This window comes from Oncorhynchus mykiss, unplaced genomic scaffold, assembly GCF_013265735.2.
Source record: "Oncorhynchus mykiss isolate Arlee unplaced genomic scaffold, USDA_OmykA_1.1 un_scaffold_121, whole genome shotgun sequence".
Taxonomy (NCBI): Eukaryota; Metazoa; Chordata; class Actinopteri; order Salmoniformes; family Salmonidae; genus Oncorhynchus; species Oncorhynchus mykiss.
In genome coordinates, this window is record NW_023493662.1 from 165,774 (window position 1) to 183,316 (window position 17,543).

Here is a 17,543-nt window from a genome sequence, read left to right on the forward strand (position 1 = left end):
CTGACTAGTCCTGAATTGTCCTTTAGTTCCTGGACCATTTTCCATGCAGCTCCAGGTGACAGAGAACACATCAATTAGGACCGAGCCAACAAGCTGATCAATGATACTGAGGAGAATTACATAGAGACAGAGAACCAACTGAGAAAACATATCAATGGTTCTGAATGACAACCAATATACATCAACACCAAACATCATGATTCATGGAAATGTACAAGATTAAAACATTGTATTGAATTTTAATTAATAACAAATCAGTTTACAGTTTAACCAGCTCAGCTATAGACTACACCAGCATGACTAGTATCTATGTGGACCCTACTACAGTTTAACCAGCTCAGCTATAGACTACACCAGCATGACTAGTATCTATGTGGACCCTACTACAGTTTAACCAGCTCAGCTATAGACTACACCAGCATGACTAGTATCTATGTGGACCCTACTACAGTTTAACCAGCTCAGCTATAGACTACACCAGCATGACTAGTATCTATGTGGACCCTACTACAGTTTAACCAGCTCAGCTATAGACTACACCAGCATGACTAGTATCTATGTGGACCCTACTACAGTTTAACCAGCTCAGCTATAGACTACACCAGCATGACTAGTATCTATGTGGACCCTACTACAGTTTAACCAGCTCAGCTATAGACTACACCAGCATGACTAGTATCTATGTGGACCCTACTACAGTTTAACCAGCTCAGCTATAGACTACACCAGCATGACTAGTATCTATGTGGACCCTACTACAGTTTAACCAGCTCAGCTATAGACTACACCAGCATGACTAGTATCTATGTGGACCCTACTACAGTTTAACCAGCTCAGCTATAGACTACACCAGCATGACTAGTATCTATGTGGACCCTACTACAGTTTAACCAGCTCAGCTATAGACTACACCAGCATGACTAGTATCTATGTGGACCCTACTACAGTTTAACCAGCTCAGCAGAACCAGAGAGACCAAACCCAGGATAGAGGGGCTGAGTGAACGTGGTCTGGACTCTGTGGAGGAGGGTCATTGTGTCAGAGACACTGTAGAAGGACAGCGTACCTGCCTTGTGATCCAGGTACACTCCTACTCTGGAGGACTGAGGGCCTGATACTTTAGTCTCAACATCATTGTGTCTGAAACAATAATCACCTCTATAGCACTCTAATCTCCAGGACTTGTTATTGTATCCAAATGCACCATCATTACCTCTCTCTGTTCTGCTGATGTCTTTATATGAGACTGCTGTATCAACATCAACACTCCACTCCACCTCCCAGTAACAGCGTCCAGATTGACCCTCTCTACACAGAACCTGCCTGTAGTTGGTGAATCTGTCTGGATGGTCAGGATATGGTTGGACTTGGCGTGTACAGGTCACCTTTCTGTTCCCTTCAGACAGAGAGAGGTGTGTGTGTGCTGTGTTTGGGTCCAGTGTGAGCTGACAGGAATCTGGGAGAAGAGCAGAGACCAATGAGGGGAGTCAGAACAATAAGTTAAGTCAGATACTGTATCTACCCTGTCTTTGATTAGAGCACAGCAGAGATCAAACCAGAGAAATATGAGGAGTCAGATAGATACCCAGTCTTTGATTAGATCTACTATTGCTATATATTTCTAGAGGGATTGTTAGGAGTGTCAGTAAAAAGAGACTGTTAGTTACTTCACAATAAAGAGACTCACATTGTAACAACTGTTCTCTGGTCTTGGGCTCTGGAGGCAGTACAACATCCACTATATTCACTACAGACACACAAACACATTGACAGAGAGAGGGAATGTTATCATCAGACCATATTCCACATGTATATGACTAGTAGGGAACTTTCAATGGTCTAAAGTTGATGTTCTTATTGTTTTCAACACACCTGTAGTGGAGATCTTGGTCCATTCTCCTTTAAGGAAGTCTTCTAGTTTCTCTCTCAGTTCAGACACAGTCTTACTCACATCTCCAAAGTACTGAAGAGGACGGACAACGATGCTGGGTAAGTCTGAAGATACACTGATACTGGAGAGAGACTGAAACCTCTGGAGAGAGAGAGAGACAGAGAGACTGATAACTCTGGAGAGAGAGAAAGAGAGACTGAACTCTGGAGAGAGAGAGAGAGAGAGAGAGACTGATATCTCTGGAGAGAGAGAGAGAGAGAGAGAGAGAGACTGATAACTCTGGAGAGAGAGAGAGAGAGAGAGAGAGAGAGAGAGACTGATAACTCTGGAGAGAGAGAGAGAGAGACTGATACCTCTGGAGAGAGAGAGAGAGAGAGAGACTGATACCTCTGGAGAGAGGGAGACTGATAACTCTGGGGGGAGAGAGAGAGAGAGACTGATACCTCTGGAGAGAGAGAGAGAGAGAGAGAGAGAGACTGATAACTCTGGAGAGAGAGAGAGAGAGAGAGACTGATACCTCTGAAGAGAAAGAGAGAGAGAGAGACTGATACCTCTGGAGAGAGAGGGACTGATAACTCTGGAGAGAGAGAGAGAGAGAGAGAGAGAGACTGATACCTCTGGAGAGAGAGAGAGAGAGAGAGACTGATACCTCTGGAGAGAGAGAGAGAGAGAGAGAGAGACTGATACCTCTGGAGAGAGAGAGAGAGAGACTGATAACTCTGGAGAGAGAGAGAGAGAGAGAGAGAGAGAGAGACTGATAACTCTGGAGAGAGAGAGAGAGAGAGACTGATACCTCTGAAGAGAAAGAGAGAGAGAGAGACTGATACCTCTGGAGAGAGAGGGACTGATAACTCTGGAGAGAGAGAGAGAGAGAGAGAGAGAGAGAGACTGATACCTCTGGAGAGAGAGAGAGAGAGAGAGACTGATACCTCTGGAGAGAGAGAGAGAGAGAGAGAGAGAGAGAGAGAGAGACTGATAACTCTGGAGAGAGAGAGAGAGAGAGAGAGAGAGAGAGAGAGAGAGAGAGAGAGAGACTGATACCACTGGAGAGAGAGAGAGAGAGAGAGAGAGAGAGAGAGACTGATACCTCTGGAGAGAGAGAGAGAGAGAGAGAGAGAGAGAGAGAGACTGATACCTCTGGAGAGAGAGAGAGAGAGACTGATACCTCTGGAGAGAGAGAGAGAGAGAGAGAGACTGATACCTCTGGAGAGAGAGAGAGAGAGAGAGAGAGAGAGAGAGAGAGAGAGAGAGAGACTGATACCTCTGGAGAGAGAGAGAGAGAGAGAGAGAGACTGATACCTCTGGAGAGAGAGAGAGAGAGAGAGAGAGACTGATAACTCTGGAGAGAGAGAGAGAGGTAGGGGGGGGACATACAGAAACAGACAGACAGACAGACAGAGAGGGACGGACAGAGAGGGACGGACAGAGAGGGACGGACAGAGAGAGAGAGAGAGAGAGGGAGAGACGGACGGACAGAGAGAGAGGGACAGAGAGACAGAGAGACAGGACAACATAATGATTGAGATGAATAGTTTCACATGAAGTTAATTTCATATCACATGTAAGAAGACAGTTTAGTTACCTGGAGGAAATGGATGTGATCCTCTGTGTGTGAGAGCTGCTCCAGCTCAGTGCTTCTCTTCCTCAGCTCAGCTATCTCCTGCTTCAGTTGCTCCAGGAGTCCTTCAGCTTGACTCACTTGAGCCTTCTCTTGGGCTCTGATCAGCTCCTTCACCTCAGAGCTCCTTCTCTCAATGGAGCGGATCAGCTCAGTAAAGATCTGATCACTGTCCTCCACTGCTGACTGTGCAGAGCGCTGGAGAGAGACAGAGAGAGAGAGTGAGAAATGAGGTGGAAACTGAGCTGCACTTCCTAACCTCCTGCCCAATGTATGACCATATTAGAGAGACATATTTCCCTCAGATTACACAGATCCACAAAGAATTCGAAAACAAATCCAATTTTGATAAACTCCCATATCTACTGGGTGAAATTCCACAGTGTGCCATCACAGCAGCAAGATTTGTGACCTGTTGCCACGAGAAAAGGGCAACCAGTGAAGAACACACACCATTGTAAATACAACCCATATTTATGCTTATTTATTTTATCTTGTGTCATTTAACCATTTGTACATTGTTAAAACACTGTATATATATATATAATATGACATTTGAAATGTCTTTACTGTTTTGAAACCTCTGTATGTGTAATGTTTACTGTTAATTTTTGTTGTTTTTCACTTTATATATTCACTTTGTATGTTGTCTACCTCACTTGCTTTGGCAATGTTAACACATGTTTCCCATGCCAATAAAGCCCTTGAATTGAATTGAGAGAGAGACAGAGAGAGACAGAGAGAGAGACAGAGACAGAGAGAGACAGAGAGAGACAGAGAGACACAGAGAGACACAGAGAGAGACAGAGAGAGAGAGGGGGTGGACAGAGAGAGGGAGAGACCGACAGAGAGAGAGGGGGTGGACAGAGAGAGAGAGGGACGGACAGAGAGAGAGAGAGGGACGGACAGAGAGAGAGAGAGGGACGGACAGAGAGAGAGAGAGAGAGAGAGAGAGGGACGGACAGAGAGAGAGAGAGGGACGGACAGAGAGAGAGAGAGGGACGGACAGAGAGAGAGACAGGGACGGACAGAGAGAGAGAGAGGGACGGACAGAGAGAGAGAGAGGGACGGACAGAGAGAGAGAGAGGGACGGACAGAGAGAGAGAGAGGGACGGACAGAGACAGACAGGACAACAAAATACATTCCTCTCTGCACCTCATTGCATCAGACCTGACCTTGATAATAAAACGACATTAAATACAACGTTAACTAGACATTATCTGTGTCATTTATAGCCTGGCACAGATAGTAAAACTACATTAAATACAACGTTAACTAGATATTATCTGTGTCATTTATAGCCTGGCACAGATAGTAAAACTACTGTAGCGACCCGCACAGACAGCTGTGTGTTATGTGTTCGGCTAGTAGGTGGTTGTGTTGTACTTACCAGTTCCCAGTGTTCCCGGGGTCCGACATGCCAATCAACCTGCCATCTGCCAATCACAGGAATGCCTGGGATGTTCTGATGCCGGGCATCCTGGTGGTTGGCGGAGTGGCGTGGAGGGGGCGGGGCATTGGAAGTTAAGGTTCAGCCTTTGTTCTCTCTCTTACGTCTGGGCTTCACAAGAGAAGGTCCCGATTGGCTTGTGGGGTATCTTTCATTTATTTGGCGTGAGCTAAGGCCAAACAGTAGCCTGTGTAAAGTTGCTAATAAACCGTAAATTCGTAACTCAATCCTCTGTCTGGACAATTGTTCCTTTATGATCTAGTCAGGTCATTACACTACATTAAATACAACGTTAACTAGATATCATCGCCACATAACTTATGTTGAATTTAAAAGACACCGTTACCGTTAGTAACGTCTGTTACACTGTAACTTACAGGCAGCCTCACATAAAAACCTATTGGTTAACAAAGCTTTGATTATGACCAAAGTCTATAGTAGTGAAAACTCTCTCTCTCTATTCTAACTTACCACACATTCACATCACTGCCTCGACATGAATGTGTCCTGTCAGAGCCGTTTCCTGTCCGTTAACTGTTAACAGTCTCGAGCCACAGCTTAACCAATGAGCTACAAGGAGGACTGACAGTCACGAGCGGTGCAGCAGCCTCTGCAGCAGCAGCCTCCCCCGGGTCCTAGTGCCCGCCCGGTAAGACGGTTAAGATGCGATGGAACGGTTGACGGAGAGAAAATAAATCACAGAGAAAATATATTGACTGATATATTGAATAGTTTAGGGAAGCTTTAGCTTTGGCTTTTATTAATTCTGAAAATACTTGAAAACCAAAAGAGAAAAGAATAGTAGCCCTCCTCAGGAACAACAAAACCCTCACAGACCAACTTCTTCTTCTATGATATAATGGAGGTCCTCAAACCAACGTTAAAGGTACAACGTTAAAGGTACATGGCGCCACCTACTGTGCTGGAGTGTGTTCAATCAGGGTTTACACCACTCTAAATCCTCCTCCCTAACTCAGTACTTCTGAGAAAATAAAAGAGTCCTACTAATTTCTAATAGAACCTCCCCCAAATCACTTCCAAGTGTAATGTTTACTGTTCATTTCTGATTGTTTATTTCACTTTTGTTTATTGTCTATTTCAATTGCTTTGGCAATGTAAACATATATTTCCATGCCAATAAAGCCCTATGAATTTAATTCAATTGAGAGAGAGACAGTTCCATATTAATATATAGGGGACATGAGTCGTCATGGTTACTCATGGTTATGTGATGAGGCAGCCCAGTCGGTTACATGAACCACTCTATTCTCTGAAAGGGGTCCAGACAGCCTGTTCCCAACAGTGGGGTCAGTGGGATTGAATAGGTGCCCCTCTCTCTCTCTCTCTCTGACTGGAGGAGAGAAGTGAAATGGTGTGTCTCCTCTGGTCAACAATACTCACCTTGAGAGACTCCACAGCCTGTTGGAGCTCCTTCAGCTCCTTCTCTCTCTCCTGGAATCTCTGCTGGACCTTCTGCTGACTCATCCCCAGCTGCCTCTGTGGAGAATCACTCTTCAATGAGCTATCAAGCTTTATTAGTCCAGTAGATCAATAGTATAGTAATGTGACATAGGACCCATAGAGAGGAAGGTCTACAATCCTGAGGAAGTCCCTTTACAATATTATATTATGTTGCTATGTGAATGATTATAGTTTGTATGGTAGGCCTACATGTATCAAGGGGTTGAGACTGAACTTTGGACTCATAAAAGGCCATTCAGAATGATAATAGTGTTTGACTTTATAAAATGGTGATACATTTGTAACAAACTCAATATACTCAAGGTTTGTGTTCATATTTGTGGATCCATTTCATATTGTATATAATATAATGATCTCATATTCAAACAGATTTAGTTCCTACTGTATCTTTAATTCTTTGTTTATCAGACAGCCACCAACAAGTTGTTCAGGTCTTACCTGTTTCTCAGTCCTCTCTGCTGCAGCTGACACTGTATCATGGCCTTTATGTTCATCCATTGTACATAGATAACAGATACACTGCTGATCGGTACGACAGTAAACCTCCAGCAGTTTGTCATGATGAGAGCAGATCTTCTCCTGTAGTTGTGCCGTGGCTTTGACCAACTTGTGCTTCTTCAAAGCAGGAGATTCATAGTGAGATTGGAGGTGAGTCTCACAGTAAGAGGCCACACACGCCAGACAGGACATGAGTGCTTTCTGCTTTCTGGTCCCAGTGCAGACATCACACACCACATCTCCAGGTCCAGCATAGCACAGAGCAGGATGGGGAGCAGCCTGGAGTCCTGTCTTCCTCAGTTTCTCCACCAGCTCAGCCAACATGTTATTTTTCCTCAGATTAGGCCTTGGAGTGAAGGTCTCTCTGCACTGAGGACAGCTATAGACCCCTTTCAGAACATCCTGATCCCAGCAGCCCTCAATACAGCTCCTACAGTAACTGTGTCCACAGGGAATAGTAACCGGCTCCTTCAGTAGATCCAGACAGACAGAACAACAGAACTGGTCCTGGTCCAGCAGAACTCCCTGTTGAGCCATTTGGACGGTTGTTCACTCTCACACAGACAGACGACAGAGAGACTCAGATCAGTTTCGTTTCCTCAGAAGAGAGTTTGTGGGAGGGGGAGGGACTTCCTGGTTCTGCCAGAGGGGTGGGGTTAGAAGGAGGGAGGGGTTAGAGGAATGGAGGAAGAGAGAGAGGAACTGCATGCAACAGCAAGAGGGAGACAAATAGTTTTGTTTATAATGCCTTATAATACACCTATGTTTTGTAATTCATTCATAAGGACTGAGGAGGTGTGGTATATAGTTAATATACAGTACCACAGATAAGGACTGAGGAGGTGTGGTATATAGTTAATATACAGTACCACAGATAAGGACTGAGGAGGTGTGGTATATAGTTAATATACAGTACCACAGATAAGGACTGAGGAGGTGTGGTCTATAGTTAATATACAGTACCACAGATAAGGACTGAGGAGGTGTGGTATATAGTTAATATACAGTACCACAGATAAGGACTGAGGAGGTGTGGTATATAGTTAATATACAGTACCACAGATAAGGACTGAGGAGGTGTGGTATATAGTTAATATACAGCACCACAGATAAGGACTGAGGAGGTGTGGTATATAGTTAATATACAGTACCACAGATAAGGACTGAGGAGGTGTGGTATATAGTTAATATACAGTACCACAGATAAGGACTGAGGAGGTGTGGTATATAGTTAATATACAGTACCACAGATAAGGACTGAGGAGGTGTGGTATATAGTTAATATACAGCACCACAGATAAGGACTGAGGAGGTGTGGTATATAGTTAATATACAGCACCACAGATAAGGACTGAGGAGGTGTGGTATATAGTTAATATACAGTACCACAGATAAGGACTGAGGAGGTGTGAGAGAGAAGTAGACGGCACGGGTCAAAATTTTGATTGATGACCCTGTGTCCATGATGACATGTACATGTCCAAATATGGGCCTTCTGCCAGGCCATCCTGTTCCTGTGGTCACGTGTTAGAGGGTGTGTTATTTTATATCTATATTGTATCCTTTGAAGTAGTCATGCTGATTGATGTCTAGGGACCTGGTTGAACTGGGGGGGTTCTGTGTTTGAACTTTTGAAAGAGTATGGCCCCACACCCCCAGTTTTATTGTCCTTATGCTTGCTATCTATGAAGCAGGAATGTGTGTGTGTGTGTGTGTGTGTGTGTGTGTGTGTGTGTTAGAAACAAGGAATGTGTGTGTGTGTGTGTGTGTGCCTTATAATACACCTATGTGTTGTAATTAATCAATAAGGACTGAGGAGGTGTGGTATATAGTTAATATACAGTACCACAGATAAGGACTGAGGAGGTGTGGTATATAGTTAATATACAGTACCACAGATAAGGACTGAGGAGGTGTGGTATATAGTTAATATACAGTACCACAGATAAGGACTGAGGAGGTGTGGTATATAGTTAATATACAGTACCACAGATAAGGACTGAGGAGGTGTGGTATATAGTTAATATACAGTACCACAGATAAGGCCTGAGGAGGTGTGGTATATAGTTAATATACAGTACCACAGATAAGGACTGAGGAGGTGTGGTATATAGTTAATATACAGTACCACAGATAAGGACTGAGGAGGTGTGGTATATAGTTAATATACAGTACCACAGATAAGGACTGAGGAGGTGTGGTCTATAGTTAATATACAGTACCACAGATAAGGACTGAGGAGGTGTGGTATATAGTTAATATACAGTACCACAGATAAGGACTGAGGAGGTTTGGTATATAGTTAATATACAGTACCACAGATAAGGACTGAGGAGGTGTGGTATATAGTTAATATACAGTACCACAGATAAGGACTGAGGAGGTGTGGTATATAGTTAATATACAGTACCACAGATAAGGACTGAGGAGGTGTGGTATATAGTTAATATACAGTACCACAGATAAGGACTGAGGAGGTGTGGTATATAGTTAATATACAGTACCACAGATAAGGACTGAGGAGGTGTGGTATATAGTTAATATACAGTACAGATAAGGACTGTTCTTAGACACAACGAGGATTGAGAATTATCTAACACTTTAAAAAACACAATCAAATGTTATTTTATTGGTCGAATACACATATTTATCAGATGTTATTGCGCGTGTAGTGAAATGCTTGTGTTTCTAGCTCCAACAGGGCAGTAATATCTAACAATGCTTGTGTTTCTAGCTCCAACAGTGCAGTAATATCTAACAATGCTTGTGTTTCTAGCTCCAACAGGGCAGTAATATCTAACAATGCTTGTGTTTCTAGCTCCAACAGGGCAGTAATATCTAACAATGCTTGTGTTCCTGGCTCCAACAGGGCAGTAATATCTAACAATGCTTGTGTTTCTAGCTCCAACAGGGCAGTAATATCTAACAATGCTTGTGTTCCTGGCTCCAACAGGGCAGTAATATCTAACAATGCTTGTGTTCCTGGCTCACAGAGGGCAAATCTAAAAAGTAAAATAAAATATTAGGACAAGCATTGATAGATATAGATATATATTCTGTTTACTGTGATGTGATGCATAGATAATTTGGAGTACATCTGTAGTATATCTGAAGAATAGTATATGTACAGTAGTAGTTAAATAGGACAGGCCTTGACTAGAATACAGTATATACATATGAAGTGGACAGTAGTAGTTAAATAGGACAGGCCTTGACTAGAATACAGTATATACATATGAAGTGGACAGTAGTAGTTAAATAGGACAGGCCTTGACTAGAATACAGTATATACATATGAAGTGGACAGTAGTAGTTAAATAGGACAGGCCTTGACTAGAATACAGTATATACATATGAAGTGGACAGTAGTAGTTAAATAGGACAGGCCTTGACTAGAATACAGTATATACATATGAAGTGGACAGTAGTAGTTAAATAGGACAGGCCTTGACTAGAATACAGTATATACATATGAAGTGGACAGTAGTAGTTAAATAGGACAGGCCTTGACTAGAATACAGTATATACATATGAAGTGGACAGTAGTAGTTAAATAGGACAGGCCTTGACTAGAATACAGTATATACATATGAAGTGGACAGTAGTAGTTAAATAGGACAGTCCTTGACTAGAATACAGTATATACATATGAAGTGGACAGTAGTAGTTAAATAGGACAGGCCTTGACTAGAATACAGTATATACATATGAAGTGGACAGTAGTAGTTAAATAGGACAGGTCTTGACTAGAATACAGTATATACATATGAAGTGGACAGTAGTAGTTAAATAGGACAGGCCTTGACTAGAATACAGTATATACATATGAAGTGGACAGTAGTAGTTAAATAGGACAGGCCTTGACTAGAATACAGTATATACATATGAAGTGGACAGTAGTAGTTAAATAGGACAGGCCTTGACTAGAATACAGTATATACATATGAAGTGGACAGTAGTAGTTATATAGGACAGGCCTTGACTAGAATACAGTATATACATATGAAGAGGACAGTAGTAGTTAAATAGGACAGGCCTTGACTAGAATACAGTATATACATATGAAGTGGACAGTAGTAGTTAAATAGGACAGGCCTTGACTAGAATACAGTATATACATATGAAGTGGACAGTAGTAGTTAAATAGGACAGGCCTTGACTAGAATACAGTATATACATATGAAGTGGACAGTAGTAGTTAAATAGGACAGGCCTTGACTAGAATACAGTATATACATATGAAGTGGACAGTAGTAGTTAAATAGGACAGGCCTTGACTAGAATACAGTATATACATATGAAGTGGACAGTAGTAGTTAAATAGGACAGGCCTTGACTAGAATACAGTATATACATATGAAGTGGACAGTAGTAGTTAAATAGGACAGGCCTTGACTAGAATACAGTATATACATATGAAGTGGACAGTAGTAGTTAAATAGGACAGGCCTTGACTAGAATACAGTATATACATATGAAGTGGACAGTAGTAGTTAAATAGGACAGGCCTTGACTAGAATACAGTATATACATATGAAGTGGACAGTAGTAGTTAAATAGGACAGGCCTTGACTAGAATACAGTATATACATATGAAGTGGACAGTAGTAGTTAAATAGGACAGGCCTTGACTAGAATACAGTATATACATATGAAGTGGACAGTAGTAGTTAAATAGGACAGGCCTTGACTAGAATACAGTATATACATATGAAGTGGACAGTAGTAGTTAAATAGGACAGGCCTTGACTAGAATACAGTATATACATATGAAGTGGACAGTAGTAGTTATATAGGACAGGCCTTGACTAGAATACAGTATATACATATGAAGTGGACAGTAGTAGTTAAATAGGACAGGCCTTGACTAGAATACAGTATATACATATGAAGTGGACAGTAGTAGTTAAATAGGACAGGCCTTGACTAGAATACAGTATATACATATGAAGTGGACAGTAGTAGTTAAATAGGACAGGCCTTGACTAGAATACAGTATATACATATGAAGTGGACAGTAGTAGTTATATAGGATGAATCATGACTAGAATACAGTATATACATATGAAGTGGACAGTAGTAGTTAAATAGGACAGGCCTTGACTAGAATACAGTATATACATATGAAGAGGACAGTAGTAGTTAAATAGGACAGGCCTTGACTAGAATACAGTATATACATATGAAGTGGACAGTAGTAGTTAAATAGGACAGGCCTTGACTAGAATACAGTATATACATAGAAGTGGGTAAAACATTACACATTATTAAAGTGACCAGTGATTCCATGACTATGAACACAGGGCAGCAGCCTCTAAGGTGCAGGGTAGAATAACCGGGTGGTAGCCGTCTAGTGACTAAAGTTCAGGACAGGGTAGAGTAACCGGGTGGTAGCCGTCTAGTGACAGAGACTAAAGTTCAGGACAGGGTTGAGTAACCGGGTGGTAGTCGTCTAGAGACTAAAGTTCAGGACAGGGTAGAGTAACCGGGTGGTAGCCGTCTAGTGACTAAAGTTCAGGACAGGGTAGAGTCACCGGGTGGTAGTCTTCTAGTGACTAAAGTTCAGGACAGGGTAGAGTAACCGGGTGGTAGCCGTCTAGTGACTAAAGTTCAGGACAGGGTAGAGTAACCGGGTGGTAGCCGTCTAGTGACTAAAGTTCAGGACAGGGTAGAGTAACCGGGTGGTGGCCGTCTAGTGGCTAAAGTTCAGGACAGGGTAGAGTAACCGGGTGGTAGCCGTCTAGTGACTAAAGTTCAGGACAGGGTAGAGTAACCGGGTGGTAGTCTTCTAGTGACTAAAGTTCAGGACAGGGTAGAGTAACCGGGTGATAGCCGTCTAGTGACAGTGACTAAAGTTCAGGACAGGGTAGAGTAACCGGGTGGTAGTCGTCTAGTGACTAAAGTTCAGGACAGGGTAGAGTAACCGGGTGGTAGCCGTCTAGTGACTAAAGTTCATGACAGGGTAGAGTAACCGTGTGGTAGCCGTCTAGTGACAGTGACTAAAGTTCAGGACAGGGTAGATTAACCAGGTGGTAGCCGTCTAGTGACAGTGACTAAAGTTCAGGACAGGGTAGAGTAACCGGGTGGTAGCCGTCTAGTGACTAAAGTTCAGGACAGGGTAGAGTAACCGGGTGGTAGCCATCTAGTGACAGTTAACAGTATGATGGCCTTGAGATAGAAGCTGTTTTTTAGTCTCTCGGTCCCAGCTTTGAAGCACCTGTACTGACCTTACCTTCTGGATGGTGGCTGAGGTCCTTGATGATCTTCCAGAAGTAGCAGGGTGAACAGGCTGTGGCTCGGGTGGCTGAGGTCCTTGATGATCTTCTAGATGGTAGCAGGGTGAACAGGCCGTGTCTCGGGTGGCTGAGGTCCTTGATGATCTTCTAGATGGTAGCAGGGTGAACAGGCTGTGGCTCGGGTGGCTGAGGTCCTTGATGATCTTCTAGATGGTAGCAGGGTAAACAGGTCGTGTCTCGGGTGGCTGAGGTCCTTGATGATCTTCTAGATGGTAACAGGGTGAACAGGCCGTGTCTCGGGTGGTTGAGGTCCTTGATGATCTACTAGATGGTAGCAGGGTGAACAGGTCGTGTCTCGGGTGGCTGAGGTCCTTGATGATCTTCTTGTTCTGCCTGTAATACCGGGTGCTGTAGATGTCCTGGAGGGCAGGCAGAGTGCCCCCGGTGATGTGTTGGGCTGACCACCCTCTGGGGAGCCTTGTGGTTGCGGGTGGTGCAGTTCCCATACTAGGCGCTGATACAGCCCGACAGGATGCTCTCGATGGTGCATCTGTAAAAGTTTGAGAGGGTATTATGTGCCAAGCCACATTTCATCATCCTCCTGAGGTTGAAGAGGTGCTGTTGTGCTTTCTTCACGATGGGTCTGACACAGGAGTGTCTGGGCTTCTCTACCTGACCGTCTCATTACAACAGGCTGCCCTGGTGGGTCTGATACAGGAGTGTCTGGGCTTCTCTACCTGACCGTCTCATTACAACAGGCTGCCCTGGTGGGTCTGATACAGGAGTGTCTGGGCTTCTCTACCTGACCGTCTCATTACAACAGGCTGCCCTGGTGGGTCTGATACAGGAGTGTCTGGGCTTCTCTACCTGACCGTCTCATTACAACAGGCTGCCCTGGTGGGTCTGATACAGGAGTGTCTGGGCTTCTCTACCTGACCGTCTCATTACAACAGGCTGCCCTGGTGGGTCTGATACAGGAGTGTCTGGTCTTCTCTACCTGACCGTCTCATTACAACAGGCTGCATAATTTTGCACGCCCAATTTTTCAGTTTTTGATTTGTTAAAAAAGTTTGAAATATCCAATAAATGTCGTTCCACTTCATGATTGTGTCCCACTTGTTGTTGATTCTTCACAAAAAATACAGTTTTATATCTTTATGTTTGAAGCCTGAAATATGGCAAAAGGTCGCAAAGTTCAAGGGGGCCAAATACTTTCGCAAGGCACTGTACCTGCAAGTTCCCAGACATTTCTGGGGGGAATGGTTCTAGCCCTCAACCTCCGATCCAACAGGTCCCAGACGCTCAATGTTGTTGTCTTTTTATTTTTATTTTTTATCTCGCCTTTATTTAACCAGGTAGTTTAGTTGAGAACAAGTTCTCATTTACAACTGCGACCTGGCCAAGATAAAGCATAGCAGTGTGAACAGACAACACAGAGTTACACATGGAGTAAACAATTAACAAGTCAATAACACAGTAGAAAAAAAGAGAGTCTATATACATTGTGTGCAAAATCCACGAGGAGGTAGGCAAATAATTACAATTTAGCAGATTAACACTGGAGTGATAAATGATCAGATGGTCATGTACAGGTAGAGATACTGGTGTGCAAAAGAGCAGAAAAGTAAATAAATAAAAACAGTATGGGGATGAGGTAGGTAAATTGGGTGGGCTATTTGATTTTGGATTGGAGATGTTTGATATGAGTCTGGAAGGAGAGTTTACAGTCTAGCCAGACACCTAGGCACTTATAGATGTCCACATATTCTAGGTCGGAACCATCCAGGGTGGTGATGCTAGTCGGGCGTCGGGTGCAGGCAGCGAACGGTTGAACACTATCTAGAAGACAGAGACATATCATTACATATAGTATAGAACACTATCTAGAAGACAGAGACATATCATTACATACAGTATAGAACACCATCTAGAAGACAGAGACATATCATTACATACAGTATAGAACACCATCTAGAAGACATATCATTACATACAGTATAGAACACCATCTAGAAGACAGAGACATATCATTACATACAGTATAGAACACCATCTAGAAGACATATCATTACATACAGTATAGAACACCATCTAGAAGACATATCATTACATACAGTACAGAACACCATCTAGAAGACATATCATTACATACAGTATAGAACACCATCTAGAAGACAGAGACATATCATTACATACAGTATAGAACACTTCCTAGAAGACATATCATTACATACAGTATAGAACACCATCTAGAAGACAGAGACATATCATTACATACAGTATAGAACACCATCTAGAAGACATATCATTACATACAGTATAGAACACAATCTAGAAGACATATCATTACATACAGTATAGAACACCATCTAGAAGACAGAGACATTTCATTACATACAGTATAGAACACTTCCTAGAAGACATATCATTACATACAGTATAGAACACCATCTAGAAGACATATCTGTCATGTATTGTCATGTTGTGTCTTGTTTCTGTCCTTTCCTTTCACCCTGTCTCCCCCTGCTGGTCGTTTTAGGTTACCTTTTCTACCCCTCTTTTCCCCCAGCTGTTCCTTGTCTCCTCCTAACTACCTCGTCACCCCTTTTCCCACCTGTTCCCTTTTTCCCTCTGATTAGGTCCCTATATCTCTCTCTGTTTTTGTTCCTGTCCTTGTCGGATTCTTGTTTGTGTGTCTCATGCCTGAACCAGACTATCATCGTGTTTGCTGCAACCTTGTCCTGTCCTGTCGGAATCTACCTGTCCATCTGAGCTCACGTGTGTTCATCATTAAAGAAACTCTGTTTTGTTAAATCACTTTTGGGTCCTCATTCACGCACCTGACAATATCATTACATACAGTATAGAACACCATCTAGAAGACATATCATTACATACAGTATAGGACACCATCTAGAAGACATATCATTACATACAGTATAGAACACCACCTAGAAGACATATCATTACATACAGTATAGAACACCATCTAGAAGACATATCATTACATACAGTATAGAACACCATCTAGAAGACATATCATTACATACAGTATAGAACACCATCTAGAAGACATATCATTACATACAGTATAGAACACCATCTAGAAGACATATCATTACATACAGTATAGAACACCATCTAGAAGACATATCATTACATACAGTATAGAACACCATCTAGAAGACAGAGACATATCATTACATACAGTATAGAACACCATCTAGAAGACAGAGACATATCATTACATACAGTATAGAACATCATCTAGAAGACATATCATTACATACAGTATAGAACACCATCTAGAAGACATATCATTACATACAGTATAGAACACCATCTAGAAGACATATCATTACATACAGTATACAACACCACCTAGAAGACATATCATTACATACAGTATAGAACACCATCTAGAAGACAGAGACATATCATTACATACAGTATAGAACACCATCTAGAAGACACATCATTACATACAGTATAGAACACCATCTAGAAGACATATCATTACATACAGTATAGAACACCATCTAGAAGACATATCATTACATACAGTATAGAACACCATCTAGAAGACATATCATTACATACAGTATAGAACACCATCTAGAAGACATATCATTACATACAGTATAGAACACCATCTAGAAGACATATCATTACATACAGTATAGAACACCATCTAGAAGACATATCATTACATACAGTATAGAACACCATCTAGAAGACAGAGACATATCATTACATACAGTATAGAACACCATCTAGAAGACAGAGACATATCATTACATACAGTATAGAACATCATCTAGAAGACATATCATTACATACAGTATAGAACACCATCTAGAAGACATATCATTACATACAGTATAGAACACCATCTAGAAGACAGAGACATATCATTACATACAGTATAGAACATCATCTAGAAGACATATCATTACATACAGTATAGAACACCATCTAGAAGACATATCATTACATACAGTATAGAACACCATCTAGAAGACAGAGACATATCATTACATACAGTATAGAACACCATCTAGAAGACACATCATTACATACAGTATAGAACACCATCTAGAAGACATATCATTACATACAGTATAGAACACCATCTAGAAGACATATCATTACATACAGTATAGAACACCATCTAGAAGACAGAGACATATCATTACATACAGTATAGAACATCATCTAGAAGATATATCCTTACATACAGTATAGAACACCATCTAGAAGACATATCATTACATACAGTATAGAACACCATCTAGAAGACAGAGACATATCATTACATACAGTATAGAACACCATCTAGAAGACATATCATTACATACAGTATAGAA

The 17,543-nt window shown here is 42.0% G+C and overlaps 2 protein-coding genes across 2 annotated transcripts in view; both read right to left on the bottom strand.

The window, feature by feature from the left end:
• LOC110516932 (E3 ubiquitin/ISG15 ligase TRIM25-like) overlaps positions 1-17,543 on the bottom strand; it is a 538,607-nt gene that overhangs the window by 120,558 nt on the left and 400,506 nt on the right. The gene's annotated exons all lie outside the window — the stretch shown is intronic.
• Positions 837-7,612, bottom strand: LOC110516206 (tripartite motif-containing protein 16-like). Its single transcript, XM_036972233.1, has 6 exons — positions 6,881-7,612; positions 6,362-6,457; positions 3,474-3,707; positions 1,873-2,032; positions 1,688-1,747; positions 837-1,456 (listed from the first exon to the last, which is right to left on the bottom strand). Exons 1-6 carry the CDS (start codon positions 7,475-7,477, stop codon positions 942-944), a joined length of 1,662 nt encoding a protein of 553 aa, XP_036828128.1. The 5' UTR covers positions 7,478-7,612; the 3' UTR covers positions 837-941.